At 43.6% G+C, this 18181-nt stretch overlaps 1 protein-coding gene and 1 long non-coding RNA gene across 3 annotated transcripts in view; one reads left to right on the top strand and one right to left on the bottom strand.

Annotated features, from left to right (window-relative positions):
• LOC119652734 overlaps nt 1-12285 on the top strand; it is a 374896-nt gene extending 362611 nt beyond the window's left edge. Inside the window, exon 3 of the long non-coding RNA XR_005249587.1 lies at nt 12159-12285. This is a non-coding gene — a long non-coding RNA (uncharacterized LOC119652734). The remainder of the gene's footprint in view (nt 1-12158) is intronic.
• The window catches only part of LOC119652733 (CCR4-NOT transcription complex subunit 6-like), a 476871-nt gene that overhangs the window by 410548 nt on the left and 48142 nt on the right, over nt 1-18181 (bottom strand). For both annotated transcript variants that reach the window (XM_038057029.1, XM_038057030.1), the window contains exon 5: nt 12152-12327. In XM_038057029.1, coding sequence (XP_037912957.1) covers nt 12152-12327 — 176 coding nt within the window. The remainder of the gene's footprint in view (nt 1-12151; nt 12328-18181) is intronic.

The following is an 18181-nucleotide window of genomic DNA, read 5'->3' as shown; positions in this document are numbered from 1 at the left end:
GGAAAGTTGAAGTGTTAATCAATTTAGTTGGCCATTTGAAATCAATCGAAGATTTTAGATATTAAAATGGCAGATTAAAGAGGAGAGTTCCTGTTCCATTCAACCTCGTATGCGCATGAACCTATTAATGATTTTAGAAAATGTTGCTTGATAGCGCCTCTCCCCTATCAGCCTGTGGAAAACTCAATTGAATAAAGAAAAGTGCGTGCAACTACCTCATAACCAGATAATAAAATCTCAAACTGGTAAAAGAGAAACGATCTCATCATCATCATCGCCATCACCTTGCCGGGTGAAATCGAATGGGTGCAACAATATATGGCGGTTATAGTACTATGCCTCCACCCGGGAGGCTCGTTGACTTCCATTTGATCGCTTTCAATACCAACTTCCACCCACAACCCATCCCACAAGCACTCAGAATGAACCCTACGAATTTTCAGTAATTGCAGCGATTCAATTAAATCTCCGATAACCCATTTCCACTTTATCTTAATCCGTGGATTAGCCTTCTGCGGAGTGAGTGATAACGCGAACGAAATTACTTTGGTTCGCGGTTTAATTGAAAATGCGGAGAAAACTGTTGAAGCGTAACAAGCCCAACTAGTTTGACCACTACCTACCGTCTCTGTTGGTTATGCAATCACTTTTCCGGAAGCATTGATTGGAAGTAATGGCTTAGCGTGGATTTCACCTGTGCAAGAAATGTGAGTAATTGTTTTTTATGGAATCGAGTTTTTGATTGTTTATGGTTTATGGGGGTTATAGGGAGTGGCGTGTTTATTATTGTCAGTGATATTTCGTTTTGTTTCGAGCCATTCCAAATGTTTTCTGGCATCCGAAGTATTCGTATTATGAATGAGTCTCGGGGGTTTTTCATGGGGCATTAAGATTTAAGCATGCTTCAAACGACAAATAGATGAGTTGACAGTTTATGATGAACGCAGATACTGCACTATTATTCTTGGAACCGGAGCCTAACCTTAACCATTGGGTGATACATTGCAACCCAGTTGGAAGGTGTAGGATAGGACACAAGCTCCATAGCTAAGTGCAAAGTAGAACATACAAGGACTAACCCCGAACAAATCGTAATCTGCATTTTTTTCTTCATAGTAAAATGCGGCTTTCATGGGTCAGCATAATTTATCTACACCTCTCTCCCAAGCGATATGTGAAGACAGTGGACCACAAAGGTAAATTCGGAGGGCAGTATAAGTCTCGATCAGATACTGCCCAATCGATCAAAGCCTTGCCTGCTTATAAACGTCCTAACGCTCTAGGTTTGGCACTCTTAATCATGTAGCATATTACGAAATCCATTCCTAACGCTTGTTTCTGGCTAAAGCGAAATATTGCGCATGCGGATGCAAGGATATAACTGGACCGCGGCCTGATTGGAAACCTGTTTGAGGTCAATAGTTAAGGGTTGATGCGTGAATGAGTTTGTTTTGGGATCTTGCCTCCTATTCAGAAGGTTTTCGCTTATCACATTCCTTTTAACTTGGCCGTAACTGCTGCAGTCACTGAAAACTTTTAGAGGCAGTGTAAAGACCGATCCGTCACTGAATGGGTGCGGACTCAGAACTCCCAGCATCCTCAACAAAAAAACAGTGTAAAGACGTCAAAGTTTTCTGAGTATCCTAGCGGATTATGATTGGATCCGTTGTCGTTCTCGTCGAATATAGATCAGTTCCGCTGACAGCTCTGGTTCATGTTGTTTTTTCGGTTGAACTTTTAGGTTGTCCTGAGCACAATCTGTAAGCACTGAAGAACGAAACAATTGGCTCCCGAAATATCAATATATGCAAATAAATATATTAGGGTTGGCCGTAATTAAAAAACGATCTTTTCTTTTTAGACAGTTCTGGGTCCGTAAAAAAAAGTTATTAGAGCTGGCGCGTTTCACTTATCTCTCCCCTCTTCGTCGTCTCCAGCCACTCAACATGGTCGTTAGATCATCGCCAAACTGCAGTTGTTTGTCCTGAGGGGCCGTCAGCGACTTTTAACGGGCGTGACGTCCCCGAGGTAGTTCTAACCCCCTAGTTGGCAGTATACCTGCGTCCTAGGTAGTAGTCTTGAGAAAGTCTCTCTATGAAGAGCGAACCGCAAATGGCCGATACACGTCGGGGCACACCGTCGATAACTCTCTGTCGACGTCGATGAGGTGATGTGAGCCTAGCTCTACCAAGATGGTAGTTGTGGCGTGTATCAGGAGCCAGCCCCTTCGAGACCCTGGTCGGGTAGTATGCATTGAACCGTGTTAGTAGACCGTGTTGTCTCGAGCGAACGCTAATTCGTCCGTGAATACCGGGATCAGCTAAGCGCAGGTCAAGCGCTAGGGAACTGGGGTAGGGAATGTGTCCCCGGGGTACACCTGTTCCTGACTATTGAGGCCCGCTGCCTTGTACACGATGCGCTGGTAAATTTTCCATGGAGAATAAATCGAAACCAACAAAAAAATCGAATAAATAGCAGGGAAGGACGAGGACCTGAGTGCATTTGGGCGCAGCACAAAAGTGCGTCGTTTGCCGCAGCGATCAGCGAAAGCGAGGACTGACATATCAATATTTTACGATGTTCAAATAAAGAGGAAGCCTTACCAAGTGGCGCGATTGACGATGCGGGAACGACAACTCCAGTAAGAATCGCTAGTCAAGTGCAGTCGACCGTCCCAGCTAGAGTCGAGGAGGAAAGGCTCATCAGGAAATGCGCAGCAGTGGTGAAGCTTTTGCGGTCGGCAACGTTCCTCCAGAGGAACGTCAGCAAAGGCGTCAAAAACGGGGTGATGGAACTGGAGAAACTATTGGACAGCATCTCCTTCTATAGACGAACGTGGAGAGAAGCCGAAGACGATTGGAAAGCAGAAACAGCCGCACTCCCCGCTGAGAATGCCGCTTGCGCAAAACAGACCACAGATAGCAAAGCGACTGCAAAGCGAACTAGGCAAAAAGCGGAAAGAGGACTACGTGCATGAAAGAGACTTTATCAAAGTAGTTTCCAGGGTCCAAAAAAGAAGGTGAAGAAGGATTAAGAGGAAACAACTGACTACGCCTCCAGAGACCCGTCTGTCTAGTGAAAAGCAGACTGCAAACCAAATTCCAGTAGCAGAAAAGACGAGGTAGCGAAGAAAGATTAGACGGGAAGGAGGTTGGCTCTGCTGATTAAGTCGACGGTCATAAATTCAGTGATGAACCTGATAACGACAGCGTGCCCCGGAGGGGCATAGCCGCGACAAGCTTTCTATGTACTAGGGGACGGCAGAAATTGCTGACCTACGGAGGGAATGTCAAAAGCTCCGCCCTTTGACACAACGTTCACACGACAACGAGGAGGCATGCTCCATAAATTCTCAGTATAGATCAGCGAAAAGGAGAACCTGGTCAACGAAGTGAACGGGAACCCGTGGGGACTTGTCTATAACCTTGTCACCCGGGAAATCGGGGCGCTGCGGAAGCCCTGCATACTAAGTACCGACCAGATGTATCACATTGTACGAGCATTATTCCCCAGACATCCCGTACGAGTTAATGTCAATAGCGCAGAAAACGTCGAGGATTGCCAATTTTTGACAATGAAAGAGCTCTAAGAAGCGGTTCTCACTATGAAAAACAAGAAGGCGCCAGGTCTTGATGGCATCCCGGCATGTTCTACAATGAAGTGGCGAACTACGCTAGGTGTATTACCTTTTTGTCTTGTGAAAGGTGGGAGGGCTTTCGTCAGCAGCTTTATGCAGACGCAAGGGAGCTCTCTCCAAACAACATTGTCAGAGAGATGTTGAAGAGCGCTGGAAGCTGGAGTCGTGTTACACTCTTCTTATTGTGAAGAAGATTGAACTCGACCGGCGGAGGGACCGGATGGCAATGCGTTCTCTCAACTAACAACTCCCTTCCTCCCCTCCCCTCCCGTTGGTAAAAGGGATCCGCTGACTTGAAAGCTGCCAAAGCCGGGAGAACTGTTGGGAGGAATGTGCTCGAAAGGCACTACATTGAGAGAGAGAGAGGAATGGTAGAAGACCATTCCTGGAAAATCCCCCGTTGCCAGTTTACTCAAAGCATCTTTCCAGGCGCCATATCATAAGTCGCGATTTGTGCTACATATCATTGAAATACGCTGGCCCGATACAATTACAAATGAAAAACTTGCTCGACGCACAGGACTGGCACCCATACGCAATGTGATCGGAAGACGCTACATTGCCACCTACGCCATGCCGTAGAATCCAGTCTCAGACGGATGGGACGCCCCAAGGGCATTTGGCGCAGAACAATAGAGAAGGAGCGCATGTGTGTGGAAGTCGTGGGGGGAGCTGGAGCGCATTTCAGATAGCCCTGAACAAGGGGCAAACGGTAAGCATATATACATATAATATAATATGAGATATGCCATTTTTATAGTAACAGAATACGCCTACGGCCTAATTGTCAGTATTGGACAGTTCGTTGATTGTTGATGCCCTCGCCGACTTTTGGTATAAAGCCATCCACTATTCTTGACAAGGTAGCAAGAATTCGTAATAGAAAATCGTATATGGCAAAACCATGTTCACTTTAAAAAGTTGACTGACGGTTTCGTCCAGTGCAGAGGCAACTCGTCAGACGCTGCCACACCTCTGCCTTGGGAGCAGCGTGACCGAAAGCGGCGGCATAGGGAAATTAAAATGGTCACAAACAATGAGGGGAAGAGAGAAGAAAATTACAGTTAGGATTTCCGATAACTTGTGGAAGAAATCCTCGTACAGGTAAAAGACGTTAATAAAGGGAAATATAGGTGTAGACAGGGTATAACAAATGAGCGAAGAAATGCGTAAGATGATATAGTCACAAGGAAAAAGAAGGAGGAAAAAATGGTTTAGGCATCGAAGAGAAATTTAAGAGCGATCAACACATCTCCGCCAGTTCTATGTCACAGCGAAAGACAGAGTAGCCTTCAGCTCGAAATGATCCTCAACCTCAACCTTGTCTTTGGCAGAAACACTACCGCTGTCCTATGTGATATGTCACTGAAAACCCGTGGTCCCCAATTCTCTTTCCCGTGCCTGACAAACTCTCTCATAAAGTTCACCTGGTCATTGGTGGCTTATATCGCCACAAGGATTTTGTTACTGGCTTTATTGAAAACAAACCCTTTTTCAAATGGGTTTATTGTGTGAGTGTCCGTCTATCACACACACTTTTCCCAGAAGTGATTACACCTATTGATACGAAAGGTTGGAACTGTATACCCCTATGTATGCCGTGAATTACGTTGCTGAACTTGAGTTTAACTTAAGGGGAGTCCCCCCAAATGACATTAGTTGCAAAGAGAAGGAGTGGAAGGAAAGGGTTCAATTACTCCAAGGATTCGTTCTCGGAAACTAACCGTGTACTGCTTATTTCCTTTTAAAAACGCCACACTTAGATACATATTCACTAGTTTATAGCCAACGAACATGAGGAGCCATGTACATACTTCTAAAACATAAAGTGCCAAAGTACATTTAATAGTGCTATGTCTGCTTAGGATTTTCTGTGAAACAATCCCCTATTAAAATCGATTCACTGTCTGTCTGTCACATGCACTTCTCTCCAAAACGATTAAACCGATTCGAACTAAATTTGGTCGACATACAGGAACTATGAAATGCCAAGCATACAGTGACATACATTTTTTTCATCGATTATAGTCATGAAAGGTCTCGATTAAAACTTCCGAATCTGATATTAATTTTGGCGTTAATTGTAGTGAGCGAGTAAGGCATCAAAATGTGCGCATTTAAAGTGAGACAGGACTTATTTTCAGAAATCACCCAACCCAAAAGTTCGAAAAAAATCAGGATGATGCGCTTATATGAAATCTAGGCCTCAAAATATGTCCCATTCCAATATCTGCTTGAATATTACCAACTTTTAGAAGTTGACTGACCCCCTCCCCCTTTCTTTCTAGGAGCACCGACATAAAGGACAATATCTTGCATACGCATGCCAAGTTTCATTCATTAACGCCAAAGTTATAGAACTTCAAACTTATCAATTTCGCACGAATTTATTGTATCTGAACCCATGCAAATAACATGCTTCCTCATACATGCAAAAGGGGGGTGTAAAATTTTTTTTCATCAAATATAGTCATGTGGGGTATCAAAGTAAAGGTCTCGATTAGTACTTTTCAAAGCCGATCTTAGTTTTGACATTCGTTGGAAGGGTGGGGAGCGCGGGAGGTTGAAAGTGATCACTTCTTTAAGGGGGCCATTCTCAGAAACTACCGAACCGAAAAACCTGAAAAAAATCAGGAGGCTGCCACTATATGGTGCCTGGGCTCCGAAATACCTTCCATGCCGATATCTGTTTAAATAAAGTTAATAATAGTATATTACTACAATTTTTTGTAATTGGTTAGAAACCCCCGTTAAGTTCATCCTAGTACCGTGAGCAGCGAAATAGGCTATAATATAGAGCATGATCTTACCAAGTTTGGTGGAAATCGCACTATTACTAACAAAGTTATAATACCTCAAATTTGTTACTTCTTTGAAAATTGAAGACTATGAATGTCAATATCACCCGAAAGTGGATACTCTCACATAATATATGGATATATTACGTGCTACGTACTAAGAAATACACAAAACCTTTCGTACCTGAAGCGTCCAGCTTCCGGTTTCCCGACTTGTTTTAGGCAATTCTGGTTCCGTGAAGAAATTAGAGGCTGGCGCGTTTCGCTTGTTCCTCCCATTTTGTCATCTCCGACCACTCAACATCGTCGTTAGATCATCGCCAAACTACAGTTATCATTACATGATGAGTATGAAAAGTGATAAGAGCTGGAACTGTTAAATTAATTTATTGACGATTATTTTATGAAAAGCGTATTTCCCAGTAGATAACAAGTTAGAGGCAAGGATCACTTGATTGATTGATTTTTTTTTAAATATTGCGGGAATTTCAATCAATCAATATCAGAGAGAAATTCAGGATCTGCGTCTAGCAGAATGTTGTTTTCTTTTGCGGATTTAGCGAGCTCCGGGATCATTCGAGGAACAGAAAGAAAATGGAAAATGATTGCAGAAATTGAGTAATTGCCGAAAGGCATCTTCCTCGGGATCGAGTCGATATGTCCATGGTGCGTAAGCGGTTAGAAAATGAACCGTGCTGTCATTTGAATAGTGAACCTCAATCAAAAAATCGCTCGACTCCTTTTAATAGCATCACGGAAACCCTTAGAGACGACAATGTCGATACCATGTTGACTGCGCGTGTTACCCCAGTAGAGGAAATTACAGTGACTTTTACCGCGTTTATATTATGTCCTCTTCCTCCCCCGTTTTACACGCATTTATGTAGCTCCGACTCCTAGAGTAGTTTTATGTGGGAGCATAAAATTAACTGATCCAAACAGAGATATATTCAGAAAATTTCTTGCCTTCAATCTAAAGTTAAAACACCCCATTGAGCCAAGCCAAGGAGATAAACATGAGAAATCTGATTATCATGTGTGCGTACAGCAATGAGGATTACGCCATTTGTAACACTCAAAGCTACTTCCCAGCCACTCAGAGGTAAAGGGAAAAGTATCTAACGACGCGCATAAACGGGGTATTATTGTTACCAGGGAAAATGACCGACCATCACCAAGTGTCAAGTTGGCAAATATCATCCGGCTTTGATGTCAACATCATTTTGAAAGTCATCTTCGAGAAGACATGCTCTGTCATAATCAGCGAAAGACAGAGCCCAAGGGTAACTTCAGAAAACCCAAAAATTTAAATTGCTTAATCCCTCAGATAAAAAAGGGCCAGATATACAATTTTTATGGTACTAGAAAATGCCTTCGGTGAAACTGGCAGGAATAAACCATTCGAATGTGCTCTGAGGTCCTGCGTAAGGACGATTAACAAAGCCAAACTTTTCTGATTTAGTTTGTTGATCCCCTTGCCGATTTTTGGCATCAAACCATCCACTAGCAAAATTAGAGATCCTTGAAAGACACTTTCAAAGCATGAATTTTACGCAAGCTACTTGAACCCGTACGGCAACTTATGTTTTTGTTAAGAAACATTAAAAAAATGCAGACGTGTAGTGGATCGTCTAAGCAGGATAATTTCTTCTTGAAAAAAAAGAGGTATTGGATGAAATTACGTTAAACTTTTTCAGAGGCAACCACCATCATCACCAGGAAGATACCAAATCACGAAGCGATACTCAAGAACGCTTTGAGCGGGCGAGGAGGATTGGACTGTTTCTAAGTCGAAGGAGCCAGACCATCTGGAAATTCAATTATCAACATCATGTTTCGAAGCGGAATTTATCATTGAAATTTACATCGAGGTCTTGAGTGGAGTTCTGATATGATAAGGAGTGACCGCCAAGAGAGAAGCAAAATATAGTAGGAATGGAAAGTGTCGTGTCATTAACAGGGTCAAAGGCTTTAGTAAACTTCTTGTAGATAACGCGCACTTCCTCCCAAGAATCCAGATTGGTAACAGTGGAACGATATTTCACAAAACGTGTTGTTCTTCGCCTACAGGATAGCCAATCAGTTGATATATCCCCGAATAATATTGAACAGGAGGAAAGTTTAGAAAATAACCTACAAGACAAATTATAAAAAAAAAGTAAGGGAAAAGAATTATTTGATTTTTAGCAAAAAAGAATTAAGGGAGGCTGCCAAGACCGGGACTAAAATTGATTTCAAGGTTGCCAATAAGTTATCCGAGTGCCGTCCTGTCGCTCTCTATAGTTCTGAGTGTTGGCCAACAATAAAAGACAATGAACGGCGTCTTGCGGTAATGGAGACGAAGATGTTAGGTTGGACTAGTGGCGTCACACGTTTTGATTACATCCGAAATGAGGATATCCGCGATCGTTATGGGATTGCACAGATCGTGGAAAAGTTGCGAGAGAGGCATCTTCGATGGTATGGTCACGCAATTCGTGCTAACGAGAATTCACTTGCCAAGATTGGTCTTAACATCGAAGTCGATGGTAAACGATCAAAAGGCAGGCTTAAATAACGGTGGCTTGATATAGCCTCGAGATTACAACCAGATCAGGCATTCGATAGAGCCAAATGGCGAAACCGATCACGACGAGCTGACCCCGCTTGTGAACAGGACAAAGGCTGAAGAAAAAGAAGAAGAATGAGATACCCGAATGAAGATGGAATAAGGCGGGATATTGCAGAAGATCTGGGGCAGGATGCATCCAATTGGGAGTGATAAGAAAGAGGGAAAGCAATTACAAAGTAAATCACACGATAATTGAAGCCAGTCAGCAAAGAGGTTGCAAAGGTGAGACCAGAAGGGCTTAAAGGTCCCACATGTCAATGCGGCTCCGAAGCTGGCCACATACTTCTTGGAATTAATTCTCAGTAATTTTACTGAAGTTCGAAAATTTGAATTGAATCAACGCGACTTCCGCAAGAGATATTTTTTTCTTGCTGTATAATTCAGACCGAGACAAGATAACAGACCACGTAACCGGAGGAGAAAGGAACGTTACAAGCAAGCAGAGCTTGGTCACATGTTAAGGGCATAAGGATGAAATTTCAACACTGATTCAAATCTTTGAAATTTGCCCTTTGAAAGCTGAACTCTACAGGTTTGCACACAAGGCAGTAATTGAGACGAATGATTTGCGCATTGAATGCAAAAGCAGGTTGAATTGAAAAGCGGCATGGGAGTTCAAAAAAGAGCCTAAAGGGAAGAAGGAGAGGAAGGAGTTGCGGAGGAGTGATAGAGGATCGGGAAAATCAGACTAAGTGAGCATATGGAAATTAAGGAGTATGCCTACTTCCAACGTTAACTGTCGTTATAGCATGAAGAATCGCCAGTTACTTGCTGTATATGTTAGAACTAAAAACGTTTTTTCGAGCCTTGTGAGCTAGAAGAGGACAAAGTCTTTTCATATTCGAAAATTTACAGCTAGCACGACTACATATACAACAGGCTGCTCCCGTTCATCGAGCTTGCGGGTGGTCTTTCAGAGCGGCAATATGGGTTTCGGCGAGCCCGTTTTACGGTCGATGCAGTAGCAAAGGTCGTGGAATTGGCTCGAAATGCAATGGCCATGGCCAAATGCTGTGCTCTGGTGACGCTGGACGTCAAAAATGCTTTTAACTCAGCCAACTGGGGCTGGATTAAGGGCGCTTTGGCCAAACTGGGTCTTCCTAGCTACTTGGCTCGGCTCATCGAGAGTTACTTTTCGGACAGACTTCTCTGGTACGAGACGGACGACGGGCCGAAGGAGTACATTGTGACAGCAGGTGTGCCTCAAGGTTCTGTATTGGGACCGCTGCTGTGGAACATAATGTACGACGGAGTGCTTGGCCTTCGCGTGCCGGAGGAGACAACGCTGATTGGTTTTGCGGACGACTTGGCGGTAGTTCCAATTGCAAAGCATCCCGAGGACGTGGAGCTTTATGCAAATGAAGCCATTCATACCATCAAGTCATGGTTACGAATGGTCAAGCTGGACCTGGCGGACGAAAAGACGGAGGCGGTCCTCATTACCAACCGTAGGAAGAACAACACGGTTACCATCCAGGTTGGTAATCGTGAGATCGTCTCAAAATCGGTGGTCAAATATCTGGGGGTGATGATCAATGCCAAGCTGAGTTTCAAGGGACACTTGGATTATGCGCGAGAGAAGGCAGCAAATGCCAGCTCATCCCTTGCAAGGATGATGCCTAACGTGGGAGGGCCGAAGTATAGTCGCAGGCTACTCATCGCGGGAGTGGTGAGGTCCATCCTGCTATACGCGGCCCCTGTCTGGGCGGGAGCGTTTAACCACGCTGTCAACCGGAGGAAGATATGTTCGGCATACCGGCCAATTGCGCTAAGGGTGTGTAGCGCATTAAGGACGGCATCGACGGAGGCAGTGTGTGTTATCGCAGGAATGATCCCTATAGATCTTCTAGCGAGTGAGGCACACTGGCTCTACGAAAAACGGAAGGCAAATCCAGCCGAGGTGAATTCGGATTTCCGAAAAGCCATCAGGAGAGAGTTGTGTGGCAAGTGGCAACAACGATGGGATAACTCCGACAAGTGCAGGTGGACCCATACATTGATCCCGTGTATCGAGAAATGGGTCAACCGAAAGCACGGAGAATTGAATTACCACCTGACACAGTTCCTTACGGGACACGGTGGCTATAGGAAGTACTTGCATCGCTTCGAGTTGGACGAGTCTCCCAACTGTCCTGAATGCGGTGCTACACTCGAGGAGCCGAAGCACGTAATGTTCCATTGTCCCAGATTTTTGCAGCAGAAAAGGAGGTTGAACAGCATCTTAAATATTATACCATTCGTGTACGTAATAAACATGCACACTTTGAACAACATTTTAGATGAATAAAATCAATTTTTTACAAAGTAAATTTATTGCGTGAATTATCTTTTTAGGATTTTCTGTAAAACGGAACTTTATTCAAATCGATTCTCTGTCTGTCCATCACACGCACCTTTCTCCAAAACGACTAAACCGATCCGAGTTAAATTTGGTGAATATATGGGAACTATGAAGCCCCACGCATACAGTGAATGACACGTTTTTCATCGATTATAGTCATGTGGGGTATCGAATGAAAGGTCTCGATTAATTAATACTTGATATTAGCTTTGATGTTTATTGTGAGCGAGTAAGGAGTCAAAATGTGCACATTTAAAGTGAGACAGGACTCATTTACAGAAACTACCCAAACCAAAAATCCGAAAAAAGTCAGTTCCATTCCAATATGTGCTGGAATAAAGTTGCTAATAGTTTATTACCAACCTTTAGATATTAACTGACACCCCCCCCCCCCCTGTCATTAGATGAGGACTTTTTTGTATCTGTTTTTGAACTTGTTTAGGTATCTTTGATCCAAAGACAGACGGAGATTTAGAAAAAGTTACAAAAGAAAATACACATTTCAATCTCATATCTAATCACTTTAGATATTTCTCTAAAAATTTTCCGGCGAATTCAATTCATCCATCTGATACAACAACCCAGACGATTCCGCCATCTAGATTGCACTAGCCTCAACGGAACAGAAGCAGGTCAGCGCTAACCAACCTAACGTGTACATAAACCGACGACCAATTCGCCGCAAAAGCTCTTGCTAGAGTTTATTATCATCTCAACCGATTCAACACAGTTCATCTAACGAAAATTTGTATCACAAAACTTACCTGATAGATTATCCAGCATAAATGTTAGTAGCCGCTGCGTGCCATTCGGTTCATTGTAGATTGAAAGGAATTCCTTCCCGAGAGGATTCCCGTGCAACCCAAGTATGTTCAAATGGAAGAGTTTTCCAATTTCATAGGGCAATGCACGGAGATAGTTGTTGTTTAACAGTAGTTCTCTGAAAGAAGGAAAAGTTGTTGAACGATAAGAGAGGTCGTATCATGATAAGGAAGGTTGTGACCGCTGAACTATCTTTCCTGAAAGAGCTATCCTTTATGGAAATTGTCAAGGGCAATAATAAAAGTATTTCTCGTTGTTATTCTCCTAATTTTATTTTGAATATTTAACCTGAATAGGAGGAAGAGTAGATTTATAGGTTTCCGAATTTTTCCAACAATTTCAGATTTTTCCAAACTGATTTCAGATTTCCGTAGCCTACACAATGACGAAATCTATGAGCGATACCATGACCGTCCGGTTGTGGATAAAATCCGGCTCAATAGGTTACGGTGGGCGGGTCACTTAATCCGTATGGATGAGGATGATCCCACCCGAAAAGTCTATAAGGGCAATATCTATGGTAGAAAAAGAAGACGAGGCAGAAACTGCCTAAGATGGAGCGATGGCGTAGGTCAGGACGCCAGACAGCTTTTAGGGATATCGAATTGGTGGACCTCGGCGCAAAACCGGGATGTCTGGCGTTCCTCATTAAGGCAGGCCTAGACCAGATACCGGTTGTTGCATCGTTGATGATGATGATTTCAGATTTTACCAAGTCAATTTAAACGACAATTAAAATGTGTGTTTAATGAGGCAAAAATAGTCCCCACGTTCGCGGAATTTACTACGATCCTATGTGGTTGAGGCTTACTTAAATTCAAGACCACTGGTTCCTCTATCGAACAATCCCCGGGAGGCATTGACCACGAAACACTTTTTGGTATAACGACCAATAATATCATTACCAGAGGTCGACAGGTCGCAGCGAGACCTTTCATCAAACTTTCTGGAATAGGTGGTCCCAAGAATATTTGCACCATTTACAATCTAGGGCAAAATTGTCAAAGGAATCCCCAAACATAAAGGTTGAACAGCTGGTACTTATCCGAGATGGCGATATCACTCCTGCAAAATGGCAGTTAGCACGGGTTCGCGAAGTCCACCCTGAAAGCGATGGCAATGTTCAATATCACGGTGAACAAGAAAAATAGGTTGGAATCGTCAATTTATGTTCATTACCGATGGAGATTCTGACTGAGACAAATGAATCCTTTCTAGCGGAAAGATCGGAGAGATCAGAACGGAAAAGATCGAAGCGAGCAGAGCAGAAACAACTGACGGTAGAACCGATGCCAATAAAACGAAGCGCGAATTTCTCAACAGTTCCTGTCGCGCAGCGACCTGTGGCGCGGCAGGATTCGCGGCATTCGAAATTTATTTCGAATGTTGCGAATACCAGCGGACAGATGACGCGACCGGCGCTCTCCACTCAGGTTAGACCTCCCCACAGGAGTGGAGAGCAAAGTCCCATGAAGGGACGGCAGAATGTCATTTAAAAAAATAATTGCTGAACTTCGACTTCGACTGACGAAGGAACGACATCTGCATTCCGCTTACATTTTGAGATATAAGAAGTTTTTATGAATTGTGTTAGTTTATGAAATTAATTTTGTTTTTTAAATAAAATTAAGTTTAACAGAGATGTTGAAAAATGCACTCGAGATGGGCTAAGTGCTCAAACTCTGAGGAAGAAGCGACCAAAACATCATCCAAATATACGAAACAGAAGTCGAGGTTTCGCAGGACTGAGTGGATGAACCTTTGAAAGGTTTGCGCCGCATTGCACAATCCGAAAGTCATCCGGGTGAACTCGAAGAGCCCAAAGGGTGTGCTTATTGCCGTCTTTGAAATGTCTTCTGGAGCTACAGGGATTTGATAATAAGCCTTAGTTAAGTCCAAGGTCGAAAAGATGCGGCAATTCGCGAGGTGATGAGCAAAGTCGTGGATGAGTGGAATTGGATATCGATCAGGAACAGTCTGTGCATTTAGCCTTCTGTAATCCCCACATGGGCGCCATTCGCCGTTTGGCTTAGGGACTATATGCAGTGGGGAAGACCTGTTTGAGGGTCTGCAGATACCCTGTTGAACGAGTTGTTCAAATTCTTTCCGCGCAATAGCCAGTTTCTGGGATGGTAGAGGACGTACCTTCGAGAAGATCGGGGAACCAGTAGTGTTAATGTGGTGCTGCACATTGTGCTTCACTGGTTTGGAGAGACTACACTCGGTAGTAATCTGGCTGAACTTTTAGACTCTAGTGCCCGAACACGAGAGTCGGTAATGTCTACTAAAAGAACGGAAAGATTATTGCACGGGTGAGATACCATTTGTCCCGACGAATTAAGGTTGGTCGTGGAATCTATAGTGGCACAAGAAGTCTGCGCCTAGTATGGGGAAGCTGACATCCGCCAGGATGAAACCCCACGAAAATGTCCTACGCCAGCCAAGACTCATGTCTACTTGCCTATATCTGTAGTTGTTGATACGGAAGAAATTTGCCGCTGCTAGTTTCAGAGGCTGTGGAAATAGTTTATGGTGTTGGGGTACGGGAAAAACCGAAACTTCCGCACCAGTATCCACGAGGTAGTTGCGCCTGCTGAGAGGGTCGTAAATTGTTAGGCGACGTGGCACTGCATTCTAGGTGGCCGTCGCCAGGACCCCACGCGGACCTAGTTTTTTGCGGCAAGCGTGAATTTACAAGGGATCGTACATTTAGTGGCTTTCTCGCCGAATCTGCGATGGTACCAGCAAATCCCTCGGTCAGTGGACTGTCGTGAAGTTAGTTTATGAAATTAATTTTGTTTTTTTAAATAAAATTAAGTATAACAGTATATAATTCATTAAATACTAAAGACCCAAGAAACCACGTATCGCACATTCGGCATGACACTCTCTTAGAACATTTCCACCGAGAACTACGAAATCTTGAGGCTTCACACAGGTTACCATGTAGAAAAATTAGGCCAAACCCGAATCGTTGTGAAGTGAATTAAGGATTGAGGTGGATTTCTCGGTGCGTGAAATACAGGATGACCGACGAGACATCATGTAGGTCATAAATCAATCACGTACGATGTGCGAGGATACATCAAAATTATTATAGTCACGATAACGCCTTGTGATGCGCTGCTAAATCACCTCACTTTTAAATACAAGGTTATTATCCACGAAATTGATGAACTTCTTGACCTTTCGACAATAAGGTGGAGAAGGGGTCTTCTAGGCGGAGTTAACGATGAGGTCTACAGTGACATCGAAGGGCTCGGGCATGAGCAACTAGCGACAATAAAGACGATGACCCAGCAGAACGTATTGTTGAATGCAAGTATAGAGGCTTATCATTCTGCGATTTTTCATCGACTGAGGCAATTTACCGAAAAACTGAACCAAATTATCCAGACCGTAACTCAAATGAACAACCGATTTAACGAAGTGGATTAAGGTAGATTCAGTGTCCATGTTATGACAACGTATTTGGTGGCCGTAAACCACTATGACGAATTAGTCACAAAGTACAACAAAATCGCATCTGCTCTACATGGACGGGTTGATTTGTTGGGCTTTACTAGTCAGGAGGCAATGGCAAGCACGATGGCTAATGTAGGTGCCAAGCTAGGCGCGTTCTATCAAATTCTGCGAGTTCAGCAAGAGCGACTGTCATTGCGGAAGGAGGAAGACCAGATTCAGGTGTTCGGATATTTTTACATCATCGGCAGGTACCGGTATGACCTGGTGCACATAACGGCCATTCCTGACAGAAGCAGGGCGATATCTGATGCCGCAACTCGACATTTCTGATATTGCCGTTAACTTCAATCTGGCCAGGTATTTCGATCTCGATCCGGCCTTGTTGGCGTCATGCGTTAAGCAAGAAGGAGACTTTTTATGTTCCCCCAAAATAACCAAAGATATAGACGACATACCTAAATCCATACTGGATACAGTATATGATCGTTTTCAACATTTACTGTTACCGCGTTTTCAACATTCGAATGTTTTATCAAAATAACTTTTAGAAAAAACATCTTACATAGAAAATAAAGAGAAAAAGTCATGAAAAAAACGGCAAAGATTGAGGGAATTCTGTCTGGGAATGGCACCGTCCAGGACGCTTTCAGCCGTTTCATGCCTTTTGATAATACAACATGCAATTTTCGGATTCAATCCAGAGATGGGCTTCCTCCCGGGGCATGATAACTTGAATGAATTTTTTCTCTCGCGGAACCCTTGTCTCCAGTCAGAAGGAGGAAGGAGAGAAATAAAGCACCTGGCTTGTATAGCATCCCAAATAAAACTCACAAGGCAGCAGTCAAAATAGCTCCAAATATGTTTACCGAGGCGTTCACCACATGCCTTAAAGAAGGAGCATTTCCTACACAATGGAAGAAGCAGAAATTAATACTAGTCCCCAAGCCAAACAAACCTTTGGGGGAAGTTTCGTCCTACAGGCCGATATGCCTTTTAAATAATACTGGCAAACTATTCGAACGAGTAATCTATAACAGATTAATTCGAATTGCCGAAAAGGGTGGCGGTCTCTCCGAAAATCAGTTCGGTTTTCGAAAGACGAGGTAGCTAACACAACTAAGACCGCACTTGACGAGGGCAAATGTTGTGCAGTGATTACATTTGATGTGAATTCTTCTAGATGGAGCAATATATTTGAGTCCCTAATCAACCTGGGCGTGGCGAAGTACCTGGTGCATATCGTTGCCAACTTCCTAATAGATAAGATTCTGTGCTGCAAATCAGATGAAGGAATGAAATTATACCAAACAACATGCGGAGTTCCACAAGGGTTGGCCCTAGGGCCACTCTTGTGAATTATTATGTATAACGGAGTACTGGCACTAGACCTTCCTACTGGTGTGGCCTCCATTGGTTTCGCGGACGATATTGGTGTGGCGGTTATTGCACACCTTCTCGAAGAAATCGTTCTTTATGCAAATGAAGCAGTCTATGAGATTAAATCCTGGTTAGAGAATGTTGGTCAACAGATCGCAGAGTATAAGATGGAAGTAATACTTATTACCAAGCGGAGAAAGTGCACTTCCATGAAGATCAAAGTTGGAACGGAAACAATTCATTCCAAGCCTGCACTTAAGTACTTAGGCGTAATGATTGACCAGAGGTTAAATTTCAGATTGCATGTGGAGGATGCAGCAACTAAGGCATATAACATCGTAGCGCTGCTTGCGAGAATGCTACCAAATATAGGTGGCCTAGCCGTCGACTCCTTATTTCGAAGGTGGTCAGTTCAATCCTACTGTATGCAGCCCCAGTATGGGCAGAAGCACTGAAAAATATAGCAAATAAGAGAAAGATTGGAGCTGCGTATCACATAAATGTACTCCGAACATGTTGCGCTTACAGAATAATATCCAATGAAGCAGTTTGCGTGATAACAGGAATGGTCCCGATCGAGATTCTGGCGAAAGAAATGCAACGACTTTACAATCGAACGTATCCCACCGGAGAATCTCCTGTCCGTCGGCGACAGTTCGTACGAACTGAAACTGTCGCGGAATGGCAAGAGAAGTGGGACGAGTCAGAAAAAGGCCGCTGGACTCACAAAATCACATGGGATATCCGGAAATGGATCGACCGACCCCACGGCGAAGTAGGTTTCGACCTAACTCAATTCTTGAGCGGACACGGAGGCTATCGAGCATATCTGCATCGATCTGGGCGTGATGATTCGCCATATTGCAGAGGACGCAGAACACGTCTTTTTTCATTGCCCCAAATTCGAAGCCCAAAGGGCTACATTAGAAGCTGCAACCGAGAGCACTTTACACTCGAAAATATAATGGAACTTATGGTGAGAACAAAGGGGATATGGACCGAAGTCGAAAAGGTGATTGCAGCCATCGGAAAGAAGCTTAGGCAGAAAGAAGTCATCCGAAAGAATGAACGCGAGAGAAACACGAGCGCAGGATAAATTCTGATCCAGCCCCGCAATGTAATACCAAATG

Source organism: Hermetia illucens, chromosome 3, assembly GCF_905115235.1.
Source record: "Hermetia illucens chromosome 3, iHerIll2.2.curated.20191125, whole genome shotgun sequence".
Taxonomy (NCBI): domain Eukaryota; kingdom Metazoa; phylum Arthropoda; class Insecta; order Diptera; family Stratiomyidae; genus Hermetia; species Hermetia illucens.
This window is presented reverse-complemented; position numbering and strand designations above follow the sequence as displayed.